Source organism: Dreissena polymorpha, chromosome 10, assembly GCF_020536995.1.
Source record: "Dreissena polymorpha isolate Duluth1 chromosome 10, UMN_Dpol_1.0, whole genome shotgun sequence".
NCBI classification, from domain to species: Eukaryota; Metazoa; Mollusca; class Bivalvia; order Myida; family Dreissenidae; genus Dreissena; species Dreissena polymorpha.
Window position 1 is genome coordinate 49,111,414 of NC_068364.1, and position 20,914 is coordinate 49,132,327.

At 35.3% G+C, this 20,914-nt stretch overlaps 1 protein-coding gene across 2 annotated transcripts in view; it reads right to left on the reverse strand.

Moving 5' to 3' along the window:
- Positions 1–20,914, reverse strand: part of LOC127848692 (tyrosine-protein kinase transmembrane receptor Ror-like) — a 121,446-nt gene that overhangs the window by 1,974 nt on the left and 98,558 nt on the right. For both annotated transcript variants that reach the window (XM_052381283.1, XM_052381282.1), the window contains exons 3-10: positions 18,842–18,991; positions 15,024–15,139; positions 13,360–13,717; positions 10,890–10,963; positions 10,291–10,378; positions 8,026–8,141; positions 3,447–3,620; positions 2,838–2,996 (exon numbers count right to left, since the gene is read on the reverse strand). In XM_052381283.1, the coding sequence (XP_052237243.1) occupies positions 2,838–2,996; positions 3,447–3,620; positions 8,026–8,141; positions 10,291–10,378; positions 10,890–10,963; positions 13,360–13,717; positions 15,024–15,139; positions 18,842–18,991 (1,235 nt within the window). The remainder of the gene's footprint in view (positions 1–2,837; positions 2,997–3,446; positions 3,621–8,025; positions 8,142–10,290; positions 10,379–10,889; positions 10,964–13,359; positions 13,718–15,023; positions 15,140–18,841; positions 18,992–20,914) is intronic.

A 20,914-nucleotide genomic window follows, 5' to 3' on the forward strand; every position in this document is an offset into this window, starting at 1 on the left:
ATCGACTATACAATAAAAGACAATACACGCAGTGCGACGTTAAACATACGCCTCTAATTAAAGCAGGGGTCAAAGCGTTAGAACGTATATTGGAAAGCATCGTGGGTTTAAACAGGTTGAAAGCATGCCAAACCTCTTTTTAAGCTTAAAAGAATATCAAAATATCCATAAATTTAAGTTAAGTCGAAAATCATATCATCGTAATTTAAATGAAAAAAAAACAACAACAAAAATGGAAAAATAATTCGAGTCATTTTAAAATACAATATTTGTTTGCTTAATATTCACCAGAGAAACACAATAATAACCGAGGAACGATCAAATGAAGACAATGCAAATTCTAGTTGACACAATGTGACAACCTCGCATATAAAATGCCAGATCATCGTAAAGCATCACATGATGAAGTCATACAACATTGTGTAAATTGCTTGTTTGTGTATGAAAGATTCTTATGATTTGACTTCAATGTAGTCAAATGAGAAACAAAGCAATTAATAGCAAAAAGGGAAAAATACCACTTTATGAAAAAATTGAGTGTTCGAGTGTCGCGAGAATATTATTACACATGTATATATAATCTAACCTAACACACTTGAACATTTAACTAAATTTAGTCATTTCAGATTGAGATTGGTAATGCTTACATAAGTTTAAGCTAAACATGTTACATTTGTCTGTATCATATAATTCGCACACTTAATGCCAAATCTACCTAACGGAAAACGACTCATTGTTTTTAAACGCACTCTTTTTCTTGAATATACAATACCCCGCTAGCTCTTTAGCTTCATATTTAAAATATCGCTGTCGTTGTTGTTACATACCGAGGGCTGATCGGAAAACTGCAGTATCTCCTTCTTTATTTAATATGAGTAGCAACAGTCTTCCGTTCACCTCTCGATACATAAATTGTCAGTGCAGATAAAGGTTAGTGAACTAATTTGTATTCGAGCGTCACTCTGGGAAACCGGTGATTAAAGTGTCGTCCCAGATTAAGGGACGACACTTTCTGTCTTATTGGTAGTTTTCGGTAGTTTATTTTGGTAGTTTGTGGGAGCAGTGGTCTAATGGTAGGACGCTGGCTTACACATTGAGGTCCCTGGTTTGAATCCCGACCTGACCACTGGAATTTTCCTGAGCAAGAAATTTATCCCACTTTTGCTCCTCCCCATCTAGTTGTATAAATGGGTACCAGTGAGGGAAATAAGTCAATGTGCCGTGGCTGCATACTGCGCCAAGATGTTAACGGACGACTTATGACCCAGTGATCAGGGGGTAAATTTGAAGTCGATTGAAGATCTTTTTTGAACTCAGACTATAAACACATCTTTTTTATTGGTAGTTTTCTTTTAGACAAAGTATATTCTTAACAAAAATCCAGTTTATGAGGAACATGTTGTCCCTTATAAGCCTGTGCATGACTGCACACGCTTATCAAGAATGACACATTTTCCCAGAAGGAATTACGCTTATTTCTTATCTAAATATGAAATCACAGTCATTACATTTTATTTCTTTGTCCGTGAACTTCAGGCATTCTTAACAGATTTAAAAGTACAAAGAACGCATCTTATCGAGAAACCAATCACCGAGTTTAACAAATGTATGTAAAACGTCGTATAAATCATTTGGCTGTCACAAACAGAGACTTTAAACAGTATCGATTTCTTCACTGTTATTTAAATGTTTGCATTTACGTTTTTTAGTTTTGACTTGCGGCTCAAGAAAAGCATTTTTTCCAGCATTAAGGTAACTCAATTCACCGTATTTGAAATACTGTTCTGTAATATTGCTTCGAGTGTAGCCAATGCAACTTTAAATTGTTAAATACCATGGCGAATGAAATAAAAATAACGAGTCACTGCCATTTCGTTGTTTTATCTATCAAGTGAGGTTAAGAATATTATAACGACGAGGCTTGATGCGCCGCTGTTATATTTGTGTCGAGCCTGATAAACTACACAACTCAAGGCCAGCATCTTTTTTTCGTTTAATATAATATCTTTACGGCCAAATGTTCAAAGAAATCATTACGCAATTGCGTTTACGTTTAAATCTTTACAACGTGAGTACTTGCGAGTATTATTTGTATATATATATATGTGTGCAGTATTTTTATGTCCTCCAGTCTATACTGGGGACATATGGATTTTGCCCTGTCTGTCGTTTTGTTGGTTTGTTGGTTTGCGTCAAACTTTAACATAGGCCATAACTTTTGCAATTTTGAAGACAGCAACTTGATATCTCCTGGAGCTGCACATTTTGAGTGGTGAAAGGTCAAGGTCAATGTCATCCTTCAAGGTAAAAGGTCAAATATATGGGGGACATAGTGTTTCACAAACACATCTTATGAGTTCTGCTTTTTCATCCCAAATGTATTACACCTTGTGTGCAACCGATATGATGCATCCGGGTTATTTATTCCGAAAATTACAACTTTAATTTTTGTCTTAGTAATATGACCTACATTCAAACAAAGTATAAAATAAAACTCCTTTTTGCCGTTGCTGCGAAGCATTGTCTTAGTTATCAAATCATGAAAAAATTCTTCACAATGGCAACCTATGTAAAAGACCGAGCCAGTCCGATTGAGATAGCTCGATTTTTCTAATCGGCATACCTCGCTGATTATCAGTGATAAAGGTATAGGAAGCATAGCTATAAATAGGACAGCTTATTCTGGGAAAAGATTAAATACAGAAATCAATGCAGTGGTTTGATACACAGCATAAACGACTTATTTTATTTCTCAAATTCGTTCGTGTAATCCTTGCCAAATTTTCTGATTTCATTGACAAGCCCTTAACATAAGCATTGGTACCAAGCATACGTGCCTCTTCATTGGAGTGGCCGTAGTAAGGCTGGCGTCCAAAGCTGAACGACTCCCACAACACGACGCCAAACGCCCAGATGTCCGAGTCCGTCGTGAAGCGGCCCCACTTAACGGCTTCCGGTGACATCCAGCGAACCGGAAGCATTCGCGAACCGCCAATCTAAAGAACATTGTGCACGCTATTTGAAACTTTTGTAAGCAATGTAACATTTATCTGGCGGGTAATGTGGTAAGCAATGTAACATTTATCTGGCGGGTAATGTGGTAGGTAATTTAACACATGACCGATGCGATCGCTTATTTCTAACGTCGAATTTATCATGTAATAGTAGTTAAGTGTTTTGCATTCTCGTTTTTACTCGGATAATGCGTTTGCTATTTTGTTCGCTATCAATCTTTATAAAGGAAACATATCTGCCATTACATATAACATATGCTTTATATACTATGAGAATAAGGGACACACTTATATTACGCACATTATGTTCTTTTCCTGTATGTCGAGCAATGAGATTGTGTTACACACGTATACATTAAGTTGTCAATTATCTACGCAAAGTTTCGATATTAACAGTTCAACTATAACAACATACATGCGTCCATGACTTACTCTGTAATAGTCGCACGTGTAAATATCACGTGACATTCCGAAGTCCGATATTTTTACCGTAAGCCCTTCACCGACAAGACAGTTCCTTGTGGCCAGGTCACGGTGGACAAAATGCTGTGACGTCAGGTACTTCATACCGTTTGCAATTTGTGTTGTGATATCAATTAAATCGATCTAAAATAAAAATAAATTGAGGTGTGTACGTGCATTACTATCCGCGGTTTTTGCAAACAAGAGGGCCATGATGGCCCTGAATCGCTCACCTGACTAACCTTGCTTCATGAACTTAAATTTTATTAGACCCATATACAATCCCAAGCCAAATTTTATCAATTAATACATTCTGACAAAATTTCATTAAGACGTGATGAAAACTGTGACCTCTTTCATCTACACAAGGTTTTACTAGAATTTGCCCGGTGACCTAATTTTTGACCCCAGATGACCCATATACGATCCAAACTCAGATATATATTATCAAGATAAACATTCTGACCATATTTCATTAAGATCATATGAAAACTATGACCTCTATTGTCTTCACAAAGTTTTTCTATGATTTGACCTAGTTTTTTACCCCAGATGACCCTTATACAATCCCAACCCAGATTTCATCAAGATTAATATTCTGGCCAAATTTCATAAAGATTTAATGAAAACTGTGACCTCTACTGTCTACACAAGTTAGTTTTTTTAATCTGACCTAGTTTTTGACCCTAGATGACCCAAAGTCAATCCCAATCCAGATTTTAACAAGACAAACATTCTGACTATATTTCAATAAAATCAGATGAAAACTGTGACCTCTATAGTCTACACAAGGTTTTTCTATTATTTGACCTAGTGCCTAGTTGCTGACCCCAGATGACCCAAATTCAATCCAAACAGGGCTCCTCTTGCCCAAAAATTTCTGTGGCCAACATTTTAGCCAAATGGAATTTTGTGTAGCCAAATTTTAGAAACTGTAGCCAAAGTTTTAGCAAAGCATTTGCAGGGGTCAAAGTTGGATATTTTGAAAATTCTGAACTTAAAGCTGGGGGCCAGGGGGCCGCAGGGCCCTCGGTGGGTCCAGGGGACAAGGGGGCCAGAGGCCCCCAGAAGCTCCTGGATTCGACACATTTAAAGGGTGCCTGTACCTGTTCTGGTGATTCTATTTTCTTAAAAAAAAACATACACATTTATTTAAAAATCTTCATGTATTTGATAAGGAACACACACAACTTAGTCAAAAGGCAATTCATTCACATGCACCCTCTGTCTGGCATGGACTCGACTGCAGGTGTTGCTTTTGAAGAACCAGATAAAACCTGTAACAGTGGTTACAAATTATATTTTTCACACATACTTTAAAAAAGTCAATAATACATGTTTAATTAATGCAGAATCAAATGTCACCATTTATATTCACAGAATCATGCTGCCAGAAGCCTCCACATACACCTAAAAAATTTGGGTATGGTGGCTTCTGCTAAACAGTTAAAATTGAAAATTTTAGCATGGGTTCCCCTAGTTTTTATCCCAATCGTTGTTTGAATGCTAAATAATTGTATCCTGGTGTGACCCAAATTTGACGATGTAACGGTTACATGAAGCAATATTTAGCAAATAATTTAAGAAATAATGAATGTTTAATAGCACAAAATAATAATTTTAAACTCGGCTGTATTACTTTGAAATGATTCCAAGACAATAATCATCCATTTAATCGATAAAAATAGAACATCGTCGAATTAAGGTGTCGGCGAATTTGGATTACGGTAGGTTGCCCATATTTGTTTTACAAGAAGTAAAAAAAAAACATTTCTTGCTGCTGGGCTCATATGTTGGGGACAATAAAACATTTTATTTAACTAAAAAAGACCTGTCCCAGTCAGCAAAAATGTCGTATTTGATCGTATTTTCAATTACTGTTAAAATTGTTTTCTTGATTTATGCTTTATTCAAAGGTCAAAATGTGTTAAAAGCTCACAATCAATGAATCATACGTTATTACTAAAAAAAAATTGGCAAATTTGCTAGATCTATCTTGCCGATTTTTGATGCAAAACAACCTAAACAGTAAACTTTAGCAACAGAAAATACGACCAAATTCGGGGTGTTAGTTTAAAAAAATAAAAACCCTACCTGGTAGGTCTTGATGGTTCTTATATTCTTTATGTGATAAGGGCCCTCTGCGTGGAGACGCAATGCCTTCTTCCCGCAAGACTGATAATTCAGGGTTTTCTTACAAACTTCTCAAACCGCTTTTCCACAAGCTTCCACATTTCTCAACCAGTTCACTACCCGCCCTTAGACTACAGCTGGGAATGGCCACCCATTATAAATTGTACGCTGAAGTTTCTTTAGCTACCAACAGGCAAGCATCTCGTTGCCATTTTTCTCCACTTAAGTCTAAACACAGCTTCCCATTCGGCATCAAATATACACAAAAAGTACTCAAATTGATTTAAATCGGCAGCAATCTTTAATCTTTAATCAGATGTAATTGTTTATTTAATCCTCTACGATGTACGATTTGTTTTCACATCAGTAATTTGTCTCGATGACCGGTGTTAATGCCGACTGCGTATGAATTTTTCAGGTCAATAACACGGCGATGTATTGATGCACAGTCTACAGCTGAAAGCGGTTAATATCTGGGACGGCATGTCAGGAAAAAAATCAATACCGATAATTCGCATTGTTCATTAATTAAGCAACGATTAATAACACTTATCCTTTATGGATTTTCATGAAAGAAAAACCATAATAAAGAAAATTTTATTCTCTTTAATCTGATATATAAACAAGTTTGGAAAGAATTGGATGAAAAATTTGGACTTTATTGCATAAACACCATTTTCTCAATTCAAGGGGAGGTAATTCTGTACTTCATGGACCAATAATGCTCATTTTTTGTAGGGTTCGTGTCCTCATTGATATAAAGACACTGTGCAAATTTGGAAAGGATCAGACAAAAAATGTGGAAGATTTTTGAAAGTTTTCACAAACATGCAAAGTTCAACGAGCTCCTGCGGCCATGTTTTTTGACGAATCAAATTTCTTTGAACAACTTTTTCATGGGAGCCTTCAAAGGTCATCCCTGTGAAATTGTTTGAAAATCTGATCAGCGGTTTCTGACAAGAAGATTTTTTAAGGTTTTTACCATATATGGTCATGGCGGCCATCTTGGTTATGTGATCAAAATTTTTTAACAATTCTTTTGTCCCATGACCTAGGGATGCTCCACATGAAATTTAGTTGAAATTGGCTCAATGGTTTAGTAGAAGAAGATGTTTACAAATTGTTTACAGACAGACGGACGGACGGACGGACGGACGGACGGACGCCAGACGCTGAGTGATCACAATAGCTCACCCCGAGCTATCGCTCAGGTGAGCTAAAAAGTGGGAGAGAGAGCAAAATGGATTCGAAAAACTTATTCTGTGACGACTGAATCTTGAATCCGATTACGTCTTATTAAAGCTCTCGTTTTCACGAACACATCGATAAAAAAAAATCATTAAAAATGGAGAAAGAGTGTTATAGCAAAAAAGCGACGAAATATATAATGTATGCTTTCTTATTGATATAAGTTACGGTGACACTTTTGTCTTGCTATGCCCTTTATTGAAATAAAAACAACATTGTTGCAATAGTATGCTGAAAATATTACTGAAAACGTTAAAACACTGTATTGTTTAACATAGAAGTGTTAATGTTACTAATTATGTTATAACATTATACCCTCTCCAATATAAGCGCAAATTATACTGATAACATAATAACTGTATTCATTTGCCACAGGAAGTGCAAATATAACTGATAACGTTATAACGGTGTATCCATCAATAAATACGCACATATGACTTATAACGTCGTTATATCTGTATTCATTTTCCACAAGAAGTGAAAATATTACTGGTAACGTTATAACATTATACTCTTTTCAAAAGAAGTGCAACTGTTACTGATAACGTTATAACTTTATTCATTTTCCATTACAAGGGCAAATATTACTGACAAAGTTATAACGATATATATATATATCAATAACAAAGCACATATTACTGATAACGTTTAGCTGTATTCATTTTCCACTAGACGTGCAAATTTTACTGATTACCTTATAATAGTATACCCTTTCCAATAGAAGTGCAACTGCTACTGATAACGTTATAACTGTATTAATTTTCCAATAGAAGTGCAAATATTACTGTTACAAGAATAACGGTATATCCATCAATAACAATGCACATATTACTAATAACGTTATAGCTGCAATACTAGCTGTAATAACGTTATAGCTGTAAAGAGTATAATATAAATGTATACCCTTTTCAAGACAAGTGCAACTGCTTCTGATAACGCTATAAATGTACTAGTGTTCAACTAGAAGTTCAAGTATTACTGTTATTGTATTCATGTTCCACTAGAAGTTCAAGTATTACTGATATTGTATTCATGTTCCACTAGAAGTTCAAATATAACTGATATTGTATTCATGTTCCACTACAAGTTCAAGTATTACTTATAACGTTATAACGGTGTATCCATCTATAGAATTGCACATATTACTGATAAGGTTATAGCTGTATACCCTTTCCAATAGAAGTGTCTTTTCCTGTCGTATGCTGGGGTCATTTTTCCTTAACAGTTCCGCAAGGTCACCGTGCAGCATGTATTCGAATACCATGTACGGCGTCTCATCCGTGCCTGAACGTTTAATGTTATAGTTAATGATATTATATTAATTTATTTTCATGATTTTCTAATACAAGATGTTTATTGTTTAACAAATGTATGCGATTAGCTAATATGCCATACACGTAACAATAGAGCAGCATGTATGGCGGTGGTTCCATAACAAAATGGCTCTGAAAAACACAAAACAAAAAGATGTTGAGTTAATAAATACATATTAAACAATATATATTGATTTATTATCTCGATTTCCTAATACGTCGAGTAATCCTTAGCAAATGGCGTTAACCAAGTTTTTGCATTGTACGCGATTCTATGGAAGCATAAACCTACCCTTTTGCGTTGTGACTTATGACTTTCGAATTGTGACTTTTGACTTGTGAATTTTGACTTTCGACTTGTTACTTGTGACATAATTCGGCGCGATTTTTGAATGAAATATGGAAAACAAAAAAGCTTTATATTCTATAACATTTTTCTTATTAAATTAATCTACTTTCTAACATAGTCTCTTCTAAAATCATATTCTTAGCATCTTAGTTAGCTGCGACTGGAAGGCTGCTGAGCATCTCGTATTGCCGACTGTGATGTCTTATGCAAAATGTAAGTGTTATACAAAGCCCTCTCTCGTGTAGATTCTCTTAACATTTATTATTTCAATGACGATTGTGAAAGCTGTCATTATTCGCTTTATTTATATACCACTTGATACATTTGAGGATCGATGGTTTTTTCAATACATATTCCCATTAATTATGTTGCGAACAGGGTCGCCCGAAAACAAAGATATGGGTAGCAGAATGACTGAGTGGTTTTAACATTTAACTTGTGATTGGAGGAGTTATTGGTAGTCCGGTTTTAAAATCTGTTAGGTTTGGGCTAGCTGGTTTTTCACTTGTCAAGAAATTAACACCTATCATGTAAGATATTCAAGAGAGTGTCTATAAGCCTTAAGTCATGTATGGATTGGGTAAATGTTTAATCTGGATAGGGTCGATGTTAAGTCTGGATTGGGTCAATATTAAGTTTGGATTAGGTCAATGTCAAGTCTGCATTTGGTCAAGGTTAAGTCTGGATTAGGTTAATGTATAGTCTGGATTGGGTAAATGTTAAGTCTGGCTTGGGTCAATGTTAAGTCTGGATTGGGTCAAGGTTAAATCTGGATTCGGTCAATGTTAAATTTGGATTGGGACAAGGTTAAGCCTGGATTGGGTAAGTGTTAAGTCTGGAATGGTTGAACGTTAAGTTTGGATTGGGTCAGGGTTAAGTCTGGATTTGGTCAATGTTTTGTCTTGATCTGGTAAAGGTTAAGTCTGGATTTGGTCATGGTTTAGCCTGAATTGGGTCCAGTTGAAGTCTGAATTGAGCCAAGGTTAAGTCCGGATTGGGTCAAGGTCAAAGTGAGGTCAAATGTTATCATTTACTTTAAGTCAATTACAAACAAACTTCAAAGTGTGGAAGTTAGCAGTTTGGTGCATGATTAGTCAGGATATACATGTAGACAAATAGGACAGCCATTATCTAAAGTAATATGTCTCATGTTTACTGTTGCAAACCACCTAACTCTAGAAAATATTAATTTTGCGTGGCACAGAAAGTACCACAATACAAGTTATCAACAAAGCGCATTCAAATAAATAAACTGAAAACAATGTGCACCAAACTTTGAACTGAAAAGTACCGGTACTAACACACATGGAATAAATCAAACATGCTTTGTTAGAATAAATTATTAGAACTACATAAATTAACAAAAAAAAAAAATCCTATTTGGTTTTATGAACAATTAAAAAAAAACTAATATTATTCAAAGAATCAGTCAAAACAATTTATGTCAAAAAGGTACTTCACAAGTCGAAAGTCAAAAGTCACAAGTCAAAAGTCATAACTCACAAATCAAAAAAGGGAAGGTTTATGCTTCCATACGATTCATTTGATGACGTCATAGTATTTTCAAATGTATTACCCAACCGTTGGACTCGTTTAATTTTGAAATCTCCAACACAACTCACACGGTCTTTTTTATACGACCTGTAAATTGCGAAACGCGTTTCCTTAACAACCCATGATTAGTTGATACTGATATTTATATAGCACTGCTATTTGATGAAGAGATAATAATAGAACCGATGGCGTTGAAGAGTTGTGTAAGCGTACCTACCGGTTTGTACCGTCCCCAGTAGTTTGAGGATATTTTCATGGTCGAAGGCACTCATGATCTCCACCTCTCTCTCAAAGTCCTCCCTCACCTTGTAAATATATATAAGTCGCGTTTTGAGAAAACTGGGCATAATGCATGTGCGTAGAATGTCGTCCCTGATTAACTCTGTCAGATACTCTATGGTAAACTTTTATTTTACAGAACTAAAAATGTGTCTGTTTATTTAAACATATGTGAAACAGACTCGTCTTTATTGTAAATTTGCTGATAACGCATGCAATACATGTCGGTTATTTCATTTTAAGTATAAGCATACAAATCCACATGCTATACGAACAAGCTGTAATGTTCCTTTAATATTAACAGCATACTAGCTGATTGCCAACTTGTCACATGAAAACTATGCAAAATTGCGATTATTTATAACTTTCCCGCTATGGTCATGCATTATGTTAGATGAAATGGACACTACTTTTTACTGTATTAGCACTTTCTATTCACGTGACCTATTGTTGGTTCTATTATAATAGTGTAAAGACTTTCGATGTAATTTTTACAAGCCGAAATAAATATCTTTTGTGTTATGATATGCTCCTCACCTCGTTCGTGACACCTTCCTTAAGAACCTTCACAGCCACCATAGTAGCTCCATCGTCATCTGACTCGAGCTCTCCTACGCAAAGCAGAGATTTACCCATTTAAGCCTAGTGGACTCTGCCATCCTTCTAAATTGGATCAATTTATTTCCAAAATTAGGGATGTCTAGTATATTTATTTTTATATTTAGAATATTTCTAACAGAAATTCCTTTAAGCAAACAGCGCAGAACCTGATTTGTTTTTTAGACGCTAGGCATAAATGGGTTAAGAAATGTTAAACATTCATGACGAACATTTATAAGTACACACATGATTAATAGGGTATAACCTAGATTGCGGACTGTTATTGTTATATAGAGATGTAGTCAAATAATTGACCGATTGAATATACAGAAGGAGTGGAAACAATTGTTAAGAAGTCAAAACGCCTATACATGTATTATACTAAGGAATCCAAATTATCTGAAGATATGTTGGGGCTACCGTTTAGGTAGAAATGAAATACTACTATCTATATTTTCTAATTACCATGGTGTTAAATAGAATGTGTTGAGTTAGTGTGAATGACAGAAAACATGATTTTCGTGGTAAAATATATCACGTTAAGTGATGTATTTATAATATATCGCCTCATTAGAGTAAAAAGGTACCATGCACCTTCTAATAACAAGGCCACATGGTACCTTTTTGCACCAAGGTGGCGATATGTGGCTGTTACAAAACTGGTATTTGCAGATTTGTATGCGTGTTTAAGATCATGTTTATCAATCGCGTATCAGACTGATATGAGCTCGACAGGTCACGTTTTATTGCCTCAACGAAATGATACATCTGATCTGTATCTGACACTCACAGTAACTGTATTTCTATAACAATACATGAAATTACAAGTGGGGAATAAGCTTTTAAAAGGAAAACACATATCTCTCATTTCACATTTTATGATTAGTTCAGAGCGGTCAAAAGCCTAGAGGATCGTTCCATTAACAATGGGTATTATATTTTAATAACACATGCAAGTTGATTTGCGTCATTTAAATATGTTTGTGGCTTCATCTACTGTTTTTCGTTTTTTGACAGAGTATATGATGTTAATCTTATTGGTGTCATTTTCCCCAGAGCATTAGTAATATTGTTTCGCTGCTTTCAATATTTTTTCATCATGTTTTACGACCAAACGTATTAGCATATTGCCATAATTTACTACTATAAATCCGTTATATGTTTGTGTATGTTCCTAATTGTATATAGAAAATGTCTACAATAAAGATTATATAGAGAATAGTAGGTTAGTGTTGAATACAGAGAAGTTTATGTTGCGAGGCTTAGAACGCCGGAACCAAACAATATCGACCTAATTTTAGCGCATATCGCATGACGTCACTTAAAAAGTAGTCCGTGCACGCGACAGGTATATTCCACAGTGTTGAATACAAGCAAGTATATTCCACAACGTGTTATACCGTCAATGTCGCGGTGAAAATGGGATAAAAATTAATAATGTTTTTTTCTCGTAGCAACGCAATTGTAGCTAACGCATCTCGTGCTATAGTAACTCACGTCATCACATTGTCAACACTACGCTGGCCTTAACAGGAGCCAACGTTTGTACAAAATGGGTATTAGGCCCATGGCGCGGTCAGCCTAGCGCCAGACCAGCATGTGTCCGATATAAAGTCTTGAAAGGGTTTGTGTCTATATAACAGCCATAAACACTTATCATGCGAGTATACGGTTGCTAAGGAATATCTGGAGGTACACTGGGCTGTTATTCATATAGCTTCTAACTTAAGGGTTAACTTAAGAAAATTCCTTAAATAATTTAAAATTCCTTACGTCTTTTGCTCTTTCATTTTGGTGTCTATTTTCATTTAATTGAATTATTTAAGTACATTTTGCATTGAAGAACAGTATTTTGGCATTACAAAACTGAAGTCATTAAAATTTCAATACAAAATTGAATTTTAAATTTTCCCTTAAATCCAGCTTATGTAAAGATTTGCCTTAGGAGCTTTATGAATACCAGCCCTGGTCGTATATACCCCATGGCTCATGTTCACACAACACTGTGCATATATATATTGGATCTGGCACGAGTTGTCATATCATACCATATTTTACTAAACGAGTTCAGGAATTTTGTACTTACGAATTTCCCCGACGAGTTTGATAAAATATGGTATGATTTTACAACGAGTGTCAGATCTTTTTTATCAAATGCTTTTAAATGAGCAAATTAAATAAATATTTACGCAAACATAATGATAAATTCCGAATAGTGTTTACATTTTGTGACGTCATTAGACGTTGCAACGTCATTTAAAAAAATAACAAAATGCGATTTTGTCAATAAACGGAAACTAAGCCAATGAAAACGCTTAAAAAGTATATTACACATGTGTAAGATAAAAATATTCGTAATCGTAAATATTACATGGGACACAGGGTATGTCATGTGATATATACTCGCCTCTGTACACCTGCCCGAACGCCCCTTCCCCCACGACCTCCATCAGCCTCAGTCTGTCTGTAGGAATGTTTACAACCGTCGACAGCCGTAACGGCCCGCCTGCGGCATTGCCGACAAAATAAGTAGGGTTTTTATTCACCATAATTATTTTGTCCAACAAATTCACCCCTTCACTGGCGACAACAATTGCAGTCGCCTTGGTGCGCTTGCGCTTTTGGCACCATTTGAAATGGCGGATAAGCACGAACAACAGAACAGCTGTCAAAAAGAACACTGCTGCCAACGGTATCACAACTTTGTAGGTCAGGTTGGTTGTCTGATCCTCTTGATCGGCGCGATCAGATCGAGCACTCTTTGTCTGAAAATAAATAAATGTTGCTTTCTTACAGAGAAAGACGCATACATTGCACGAGTTCGCTAGTGTTCAACACACACCTTTACGTTGGTATTGAATGCAAATAGGTTTCAAGTAAAGTAAAATGAATACTATAATAAATTCTATTTAAAAGACCGAAGAATTTGTTTAGCCAAATGATTTTACGACTCATCAAACGTGTAATTATTCGTATCATTATCTGTCGCATCAGACTTATTTATATCGTTTAACTAATGATACAAAATATTACAAATTTGCTTTTACACAGGTCTGCGAGACGTTTACGTGTGCGGCGGGATTAAATATTTAACGATTAATGTTAAGCCCAAATTTAGCTAAATAGTCAAAACTAGGACAAAACATGTTAACAGAGATTTAAATTTAAATTGAACTTCTCCCTTACCTGCAAAATACACATTCTTTGATTTGTGTAGATCTATTATAAACGATAAATACAGTCTTCGAGTTGTTATTAACAAATTCGTCGTTCATAGATGTAGTAGTGATCATTTAACGTCCCGTTCTTTTCTTTAAAAGTTTAACCCATTTATGCCTAGCTTCTAGAAAAAAGACCTTTGCAAACAGCGTAGACCCAGATGAGACGCCGCATGATGCGGCGTCTCATCAGGGTCTGCGCTGTTTGCTTTAAGGAATGTCTGTAAGAAATATTCTAAATATAGAAATAAATATACTAGACATCCCTTATTTTAGAATTGATCAAATTTGGAAGTATGGGAGAGTCCACTAGGCATAAATGGGTTAATATCTAACATTTGTAAGCGTGGTAGTTTTTTTAAGGTCGTCTATAGCTACTTTTTAAAAATCTGCATAAGATTTTATCTTTTTGTCCGATAATAAACACACCAACTGAACATATTTTACATTCAAATTCTAGACCTCTAATAACTTGCGTATACTTTGTTTATTGCTATACATGCCATTCTCAAAGTGTCATTTAAACGTTTTAAAACATTTCTTGATTCCATAACAGTTTAATGCGACGACCCTTGAAAATGAGTTTTTTTTTGTGAGTGCAAACATCATGCGTGTGAAAGATAATTATTGTATGGACGGAGACGGTAAACCTTAGTTGAATAAGAATGTTTATGTACGTGCTTAATGCACATTTAAATGTAATACTGCCCCCATTTCATACTATTAAAAAAATCACTTATATAGAGAATAACACTTCTGTAAATACAATTAAAAAAAAACACAACACCACAAACACCAGTATGGAGAGTTAAAATCTTTGGAGGATTTTGTGAACGCAAATGTTATTACTCACTTGCGAGGAGTGCGTGTTAGTTTCAAATGTGTGGTTATCAGACAGACCGTGGACAGACAGACCAAAATTGGAGGGAAACCGGATGACACCGGATTGGCCATCGTGATCTCCTTCACCTAAAAGGCAAACATAATGGCGGTCAAGTCCAAGCAATACTTCCATATTCTATCAATTCTATTACCCTTTGTCGACTGGTTTCACATAATATTGGGTTGGAATCGTAGACTGAAAATTCATCACATCTTTGGTTTTATCTATTATTAACATATTAAGTAGTATTTGCTATTTAATGATATTTAGTTTGCTACTGAGTTATATTACATTCTAATTATCTGAATATTAAATGTCAGCGCGACAAGTCAACATATCGTGTTAATATAAATTGAGCCTTGTTCTGAGAAAACTGGGCATAATGCAAGTGCGTAAATTGTCAGCCCATATTAGCCTGTGCAAACCGCACAGTCTAATCAGGGACGACATATTCCGTCCAAAACTTGATTTTCGGTAAGGAGGGACTTCCTTGAAACTCAAAATACCATAAAAGCGGAAAGTGTCGTCCCTGATTAGCCTGTGCAAACTGCACAGGCTAATCTGTAACGACACTTTACGCACACGCATTAAGCCCAGTTTTCTCAGAACGCGAAACAATTGCTCTCGGAACAGCGCGCTGGCATTCGCTTATACAGTATGACTTTTAAGCATATTATAAGATTGACCTGTTGTAAAACAAGACTTGCGGATATTGAAAAAGTATTGTGTGCAGCACAACAACATTAATTACTATCAGTTTAAATTAAATTCGAATAATCTCATTATGAGAACATACAAAATGCAACCTTTCTCTCAATCTCGGGCATTTGAAATAAAAAAAGTATTAAATAATTTGCTCTCCGGGAAATCCGGTAGATATGTGCGTGCATCGTTCACAATTTGCATGTCCATTTCGATCGTGCTTATCAAAGACGACACTCCGTCGTGAGTTGATTTTCGCTAACAGGAGCATTCATTGAAACGAACAATTAATAATAGCGGACAGAGTCGTCCCTGGAAAAAAAACTTAGCAGTCCACAGATGGGATGAGACTTCTTGCTCATGCATTAAGACCGGTTTTAGGAGATCGCGACTCAAAGCGCTGGAGCTGAATTTTAAAGGCCTTTGCAAACAGTTTGGATCCAGATGAGACGCCACAGAACGTGGCGTCTCATCTGGATCCAAACTGTTTGCTATTCTGATAGTATTCTTTGAAAAAAATTCGAAGAAAATGCTTATTTTAGAAATTCAACAGACGACATTTTAGCAGACGACAAATTACCCAGCATGCAAAGGGTTAAGACCGGTTTTAGAAGATCGCGACTCAAATGTGTATATACATTTAATGCCTTTATTGTAGCTCATTATTGCCATTTTTTATTTTCGCCGGTTGTATAGATGATATAACATTTTACCTCTTTAAGATGAAGGACAAAACGGTATAATACGTTTTGTTATTGATGGGCGCTTTTGATTTACTTTTTCGTATTCGAGATAAATTACGTGCACTATTGTTGAGCGTTTGTTCATCACGTATGAAGTGTTTAAATATAATGGTGCTTGTACTAGAGACATAGAAATGCCCGTTTTATGGCAACAGCACCGTATTAGTTTTTGTTCGACTGTAGAAAACTGTTAAATTATATACTATTTTCAGTAATACCAAGGTTATAAACTCTATTCTGTTGTTTGAGAACTCAATTGATGGTGAGGTGAACGAACAGTGATTGTGATTGAAAGAGTTTATTATTTAAGTATGTGTTATTTAACCCATTTATGACAAGCGTCTTGAAAAAAGGCATTTGCAAACAGCGTAGACCCATATAAGACGCCGCATGATGCGGCGTCTCATCAGGGTCTGCACCGTTTGCTTAAAGGAATTTCTGTAAGAAATATTCTAAATATAGAAATAAGTATACTAGACATCCCTAATTTTGGAAATAAATTGATCCAATTTAGAAGGATGGGAGAGACCACTGGTCATAAATGGGTTAAATATTTTCTAAATACATGACTAATGAAACACCTGAATCAGGAAACGGATATAAATAAGTGTTACCATTCACGTGTATTAAAGGCAATAGCTTATACACCATCTAAAAAACATGCCTCGCCTTGAATTGATCTTTGCGATAAACGACATGTCAACGATCGGGCAATTGAAGCACCTGCAATAACTTTACGGCGAACAATACACTATATTGCTGTACCAAATACATACTTTAAATTATTGACATATAACCGCTCGGCAAACCAAATATATATAGATGCCTGTTCATGCATTTTTATGTATTTTAATATTAATTTATATATACACCATGTTATATGAGATTAAAAGGATAACTAATGTTCCTAAGGTGTTGTTTATTGCGACGAATTGATATTGTTAAGTTCTTTTAATTCCTTCAAAGAACAATAACAAAGGAACATAAACTTTTACGTAACCCTAATCTTACATTATTTGTTGTTGGATGGTATTTAAACGTACAGGCAATACGATTTGTACTTACTTTTCATGTAAATATGGACATATAACTTCCTACGAATACACATTATTACTGATAAAATAGTTCGTACAAACAAAAATCTGTATTCTTTTCTTAAGAGAAATATTAATAGGAAGCAGTTGATTGGGTTAATATGCATACATCCATGATAAGTTCACAAACTTTAACAAAGTCAAGTCAAATATTATATGAAAAGTACATATGTCAAAATGTTGACATTTGTTTGCTTAGCATAACAGTTTGAAACAATAAAACCACAATAACATGGCTAAAATTCGCCTAATTATCAAATATTTTGTTGCAAAAATATAAATCATTAGAATTTTTGAAAAATTGCATGACTTTTTTATTACATCTCAAGACATCTCTTCTTTTTGTTAAATTGCTATTCTTAGTATTTAAAGTATACAGATTCCAAACGATGATTTATAGCCCTAATTGCAGAATGTATTTAAAAGTGCATACATTATTATGTAATAATTTGATGGCTATTTTGACAAGGTCGCTAAAATCAGTGTCATATGATGTTGACGGAGCACTTTTGATGACAAAAAAACACCTACAAGATAGAACAGAAAAAATCATGATCAGCCCTTTGAGCATTTCAATACATGTAAATCTGTTGGTTTGTTTTTTTATGAAGTAATCACCTTTATTGTTATATTATGTCGTTATCAAAGTAAGCAAATTAAGATTGAATAATTAAGACAGATAGTGTATGTTTTGTATAACTTAAGCGACATTAGCCGTGTGGAATTCTGTAAAAAAATGAAATACCAAAACATTCTAATGCCTTAAAGTCTATACTACGTACACACGCCCCTCCACTGATATAAACATGCTGAAGGGTTACAGTCTTAATAAATGACACATACATTTCATTTGAGTTTTACTTGTACACAGATCCGTTTCCTTATCATACGTGTTTGTGTAAAAAGCATGTAACATAGAGGCGAGGTACGTACACATTGATTCCCAGAGTGCCGTATTGTACTTATATCCTCAGCAGATATGCTTGACATGAAGTGGGTAACCATGGTCTCCAAGAATGTCTTATATGAATGTGCTCTTACCTAGCACATACTTAACATAGACGGCATACTAACGAATTGGCTTAGGAAACATTTAACTGTACTTTTGCCTTTCTCACAAAGACGGTGTACTTTTCGTTGTGTGTCGTTATATACTACAAACAACACTGTGACGACGAACATCCATGGATTCTCCTACGTAAAAGTGTATTTTGGCATACGATCATTAAGACGAAGACATGGTACTTACCCGTACTTCCGCGACAGGTCTCATTTTTCTTCGCGGGCGTGAGCGCCTGTACGCACATACACTTGTGGGCCATCTGAATATTCCCACTGGGACACGTGCTGTCACTGGGGCAGTCTTCGTCCGTCTTGCACTCGATGGCATTGGTCAGATCTGAAATAAAACAAGCAAATTCATTGAATTGATATCCCCCGCCAATATGCTTCTGGACACAAAAGTGTTATATTTGACACTCAAAAAAGCATTTTTTCAAGATACAAAGGGCCATAACTCCATAATTAACAGATGGTGTACAATGCCATTTGGCGTGCATTATCCTCTTTACCATATATATACTCATACCAAGTTTCAATGAAATCCGCCAAATGACTTCCAAGATATGGCTCCTGACACAAAAGTGCCGGACGAACGGACGGACGGAAAGACGGACGGAAAGACGGGCGGATGGACGGACAGCGCCAAAACAATATCCCTCCGCCTATGGCGGGGGATAATTAAGTTATCTGATCTTAAAAAATTCATTGGCCAGATGTGAAAAACAATAATAAAGATGATGTAACAGTGGAGTGTACATGAGGTATTTTCCGCGTTCTATTTGTACATTTTCAGACGAGTTGAATTTGTATGGAAATTTAAGCAAAAGCTACGACTACGTTAATACATTTTTTTTATAGTCGCCATTTTTAAACCAATAAGAGCAGAAGAAATATCATCACTTTCGAGTATGGAACATATCTTTTTGAGGTATCAAAGTCTTGAATGCATTGCTTCATATATCAATACCATCAATTCCATGTCATGTTTAGATCATTGTTTCTCAAACCAACGTTCAGATTGTAATTAACCCTTTCAGTGCGAGAACCGAATTTTAAAGGTCTTTGCAAACAGTTTGGATCCAGATGAGACGCCACAGAACGTGGCGTCTCATCTGGATCCAAACTGTTTGCTATTCTGATAGTATTCTTAGAAAAAAAATTAAGAAAATGCTTATTTTACAAATTCAGCAGACGACATTTTAGCAGACGACAAATTTCCCAGCATGCAAAGGGTTAAGAATGCAACAGTGCAACGACGGATAATGCATCGTCTGAAGTTTTGCACTTATGGAATATTCGGCGTTCAAATGGGTTTCGTTAAACGTCTTCCAAACTGAATTAACATGTGTTTTGTTCTTTGAATATGTTTGAAAAATATGCCATTTAAAACACGAGTTCCTCATTCTTATTAGGGCACTGAACTTATCTTATTGATAGGTCGTTATGATAATGTCCGCCCGGTACAACATATAACAATGAACATGTGCACGATTGTCGCTCATATTCGAACAGACGAGACTTTGTTTAGACATGCAAATAATGAGTGCAGTTCACGTATTTAATGGTGGCTTTTCACACTGCATTTTGAAATTAGAAAATGCAGTGTGTAACATAGAAAAGTAATGTGTACTGTTGTTAAAAAATTTGAAGTTGTCAAATTATTCTAAGCTTGGCGTGCAACGTGAACGTTTTGAGGAAAACCATATGTTACCAAAAAAGTAAAAGAAAGCTATTAACATGTGTAAATGAAGGGACGAGCATTACGCTTGGCAAAACATGGCATACTAAATAAAGACGTGTGCATATTTGTGTAATGATTCCGTTTGAATGTTAGTGTATACATGTTAATTTTGGTCTTCCTTGTGACTGGGGCGCTGTATTCATATGTCAATTAGACGGCACATTGTGACTTATCGTTAATAATGTTCAGCTTAATGAATATTGCAATAGTGATGTTATAGATCGATTTTATTTCGAATGCAATATACAGAAAAAAAAAATCCATTGCATTGGAAGGAGAAAATTGTATTATAGCATATGGGCAATTATTGATGTCAAACACAAAATACAAGGCTTGTGTACTAGCCCCAAAACACTTATACACAACACATATGACTTGGAGAGCATCATTGAGGTGTGATCACCAGTATCTCGCGCTTTGCGTTATGCCAATATATCTTTAGTTAGATCAGACCACTCTCCTATTACAGTAGAACTAAATTTTGGTAAGGTAACATATGGAAAATGATTATGAAAGTTT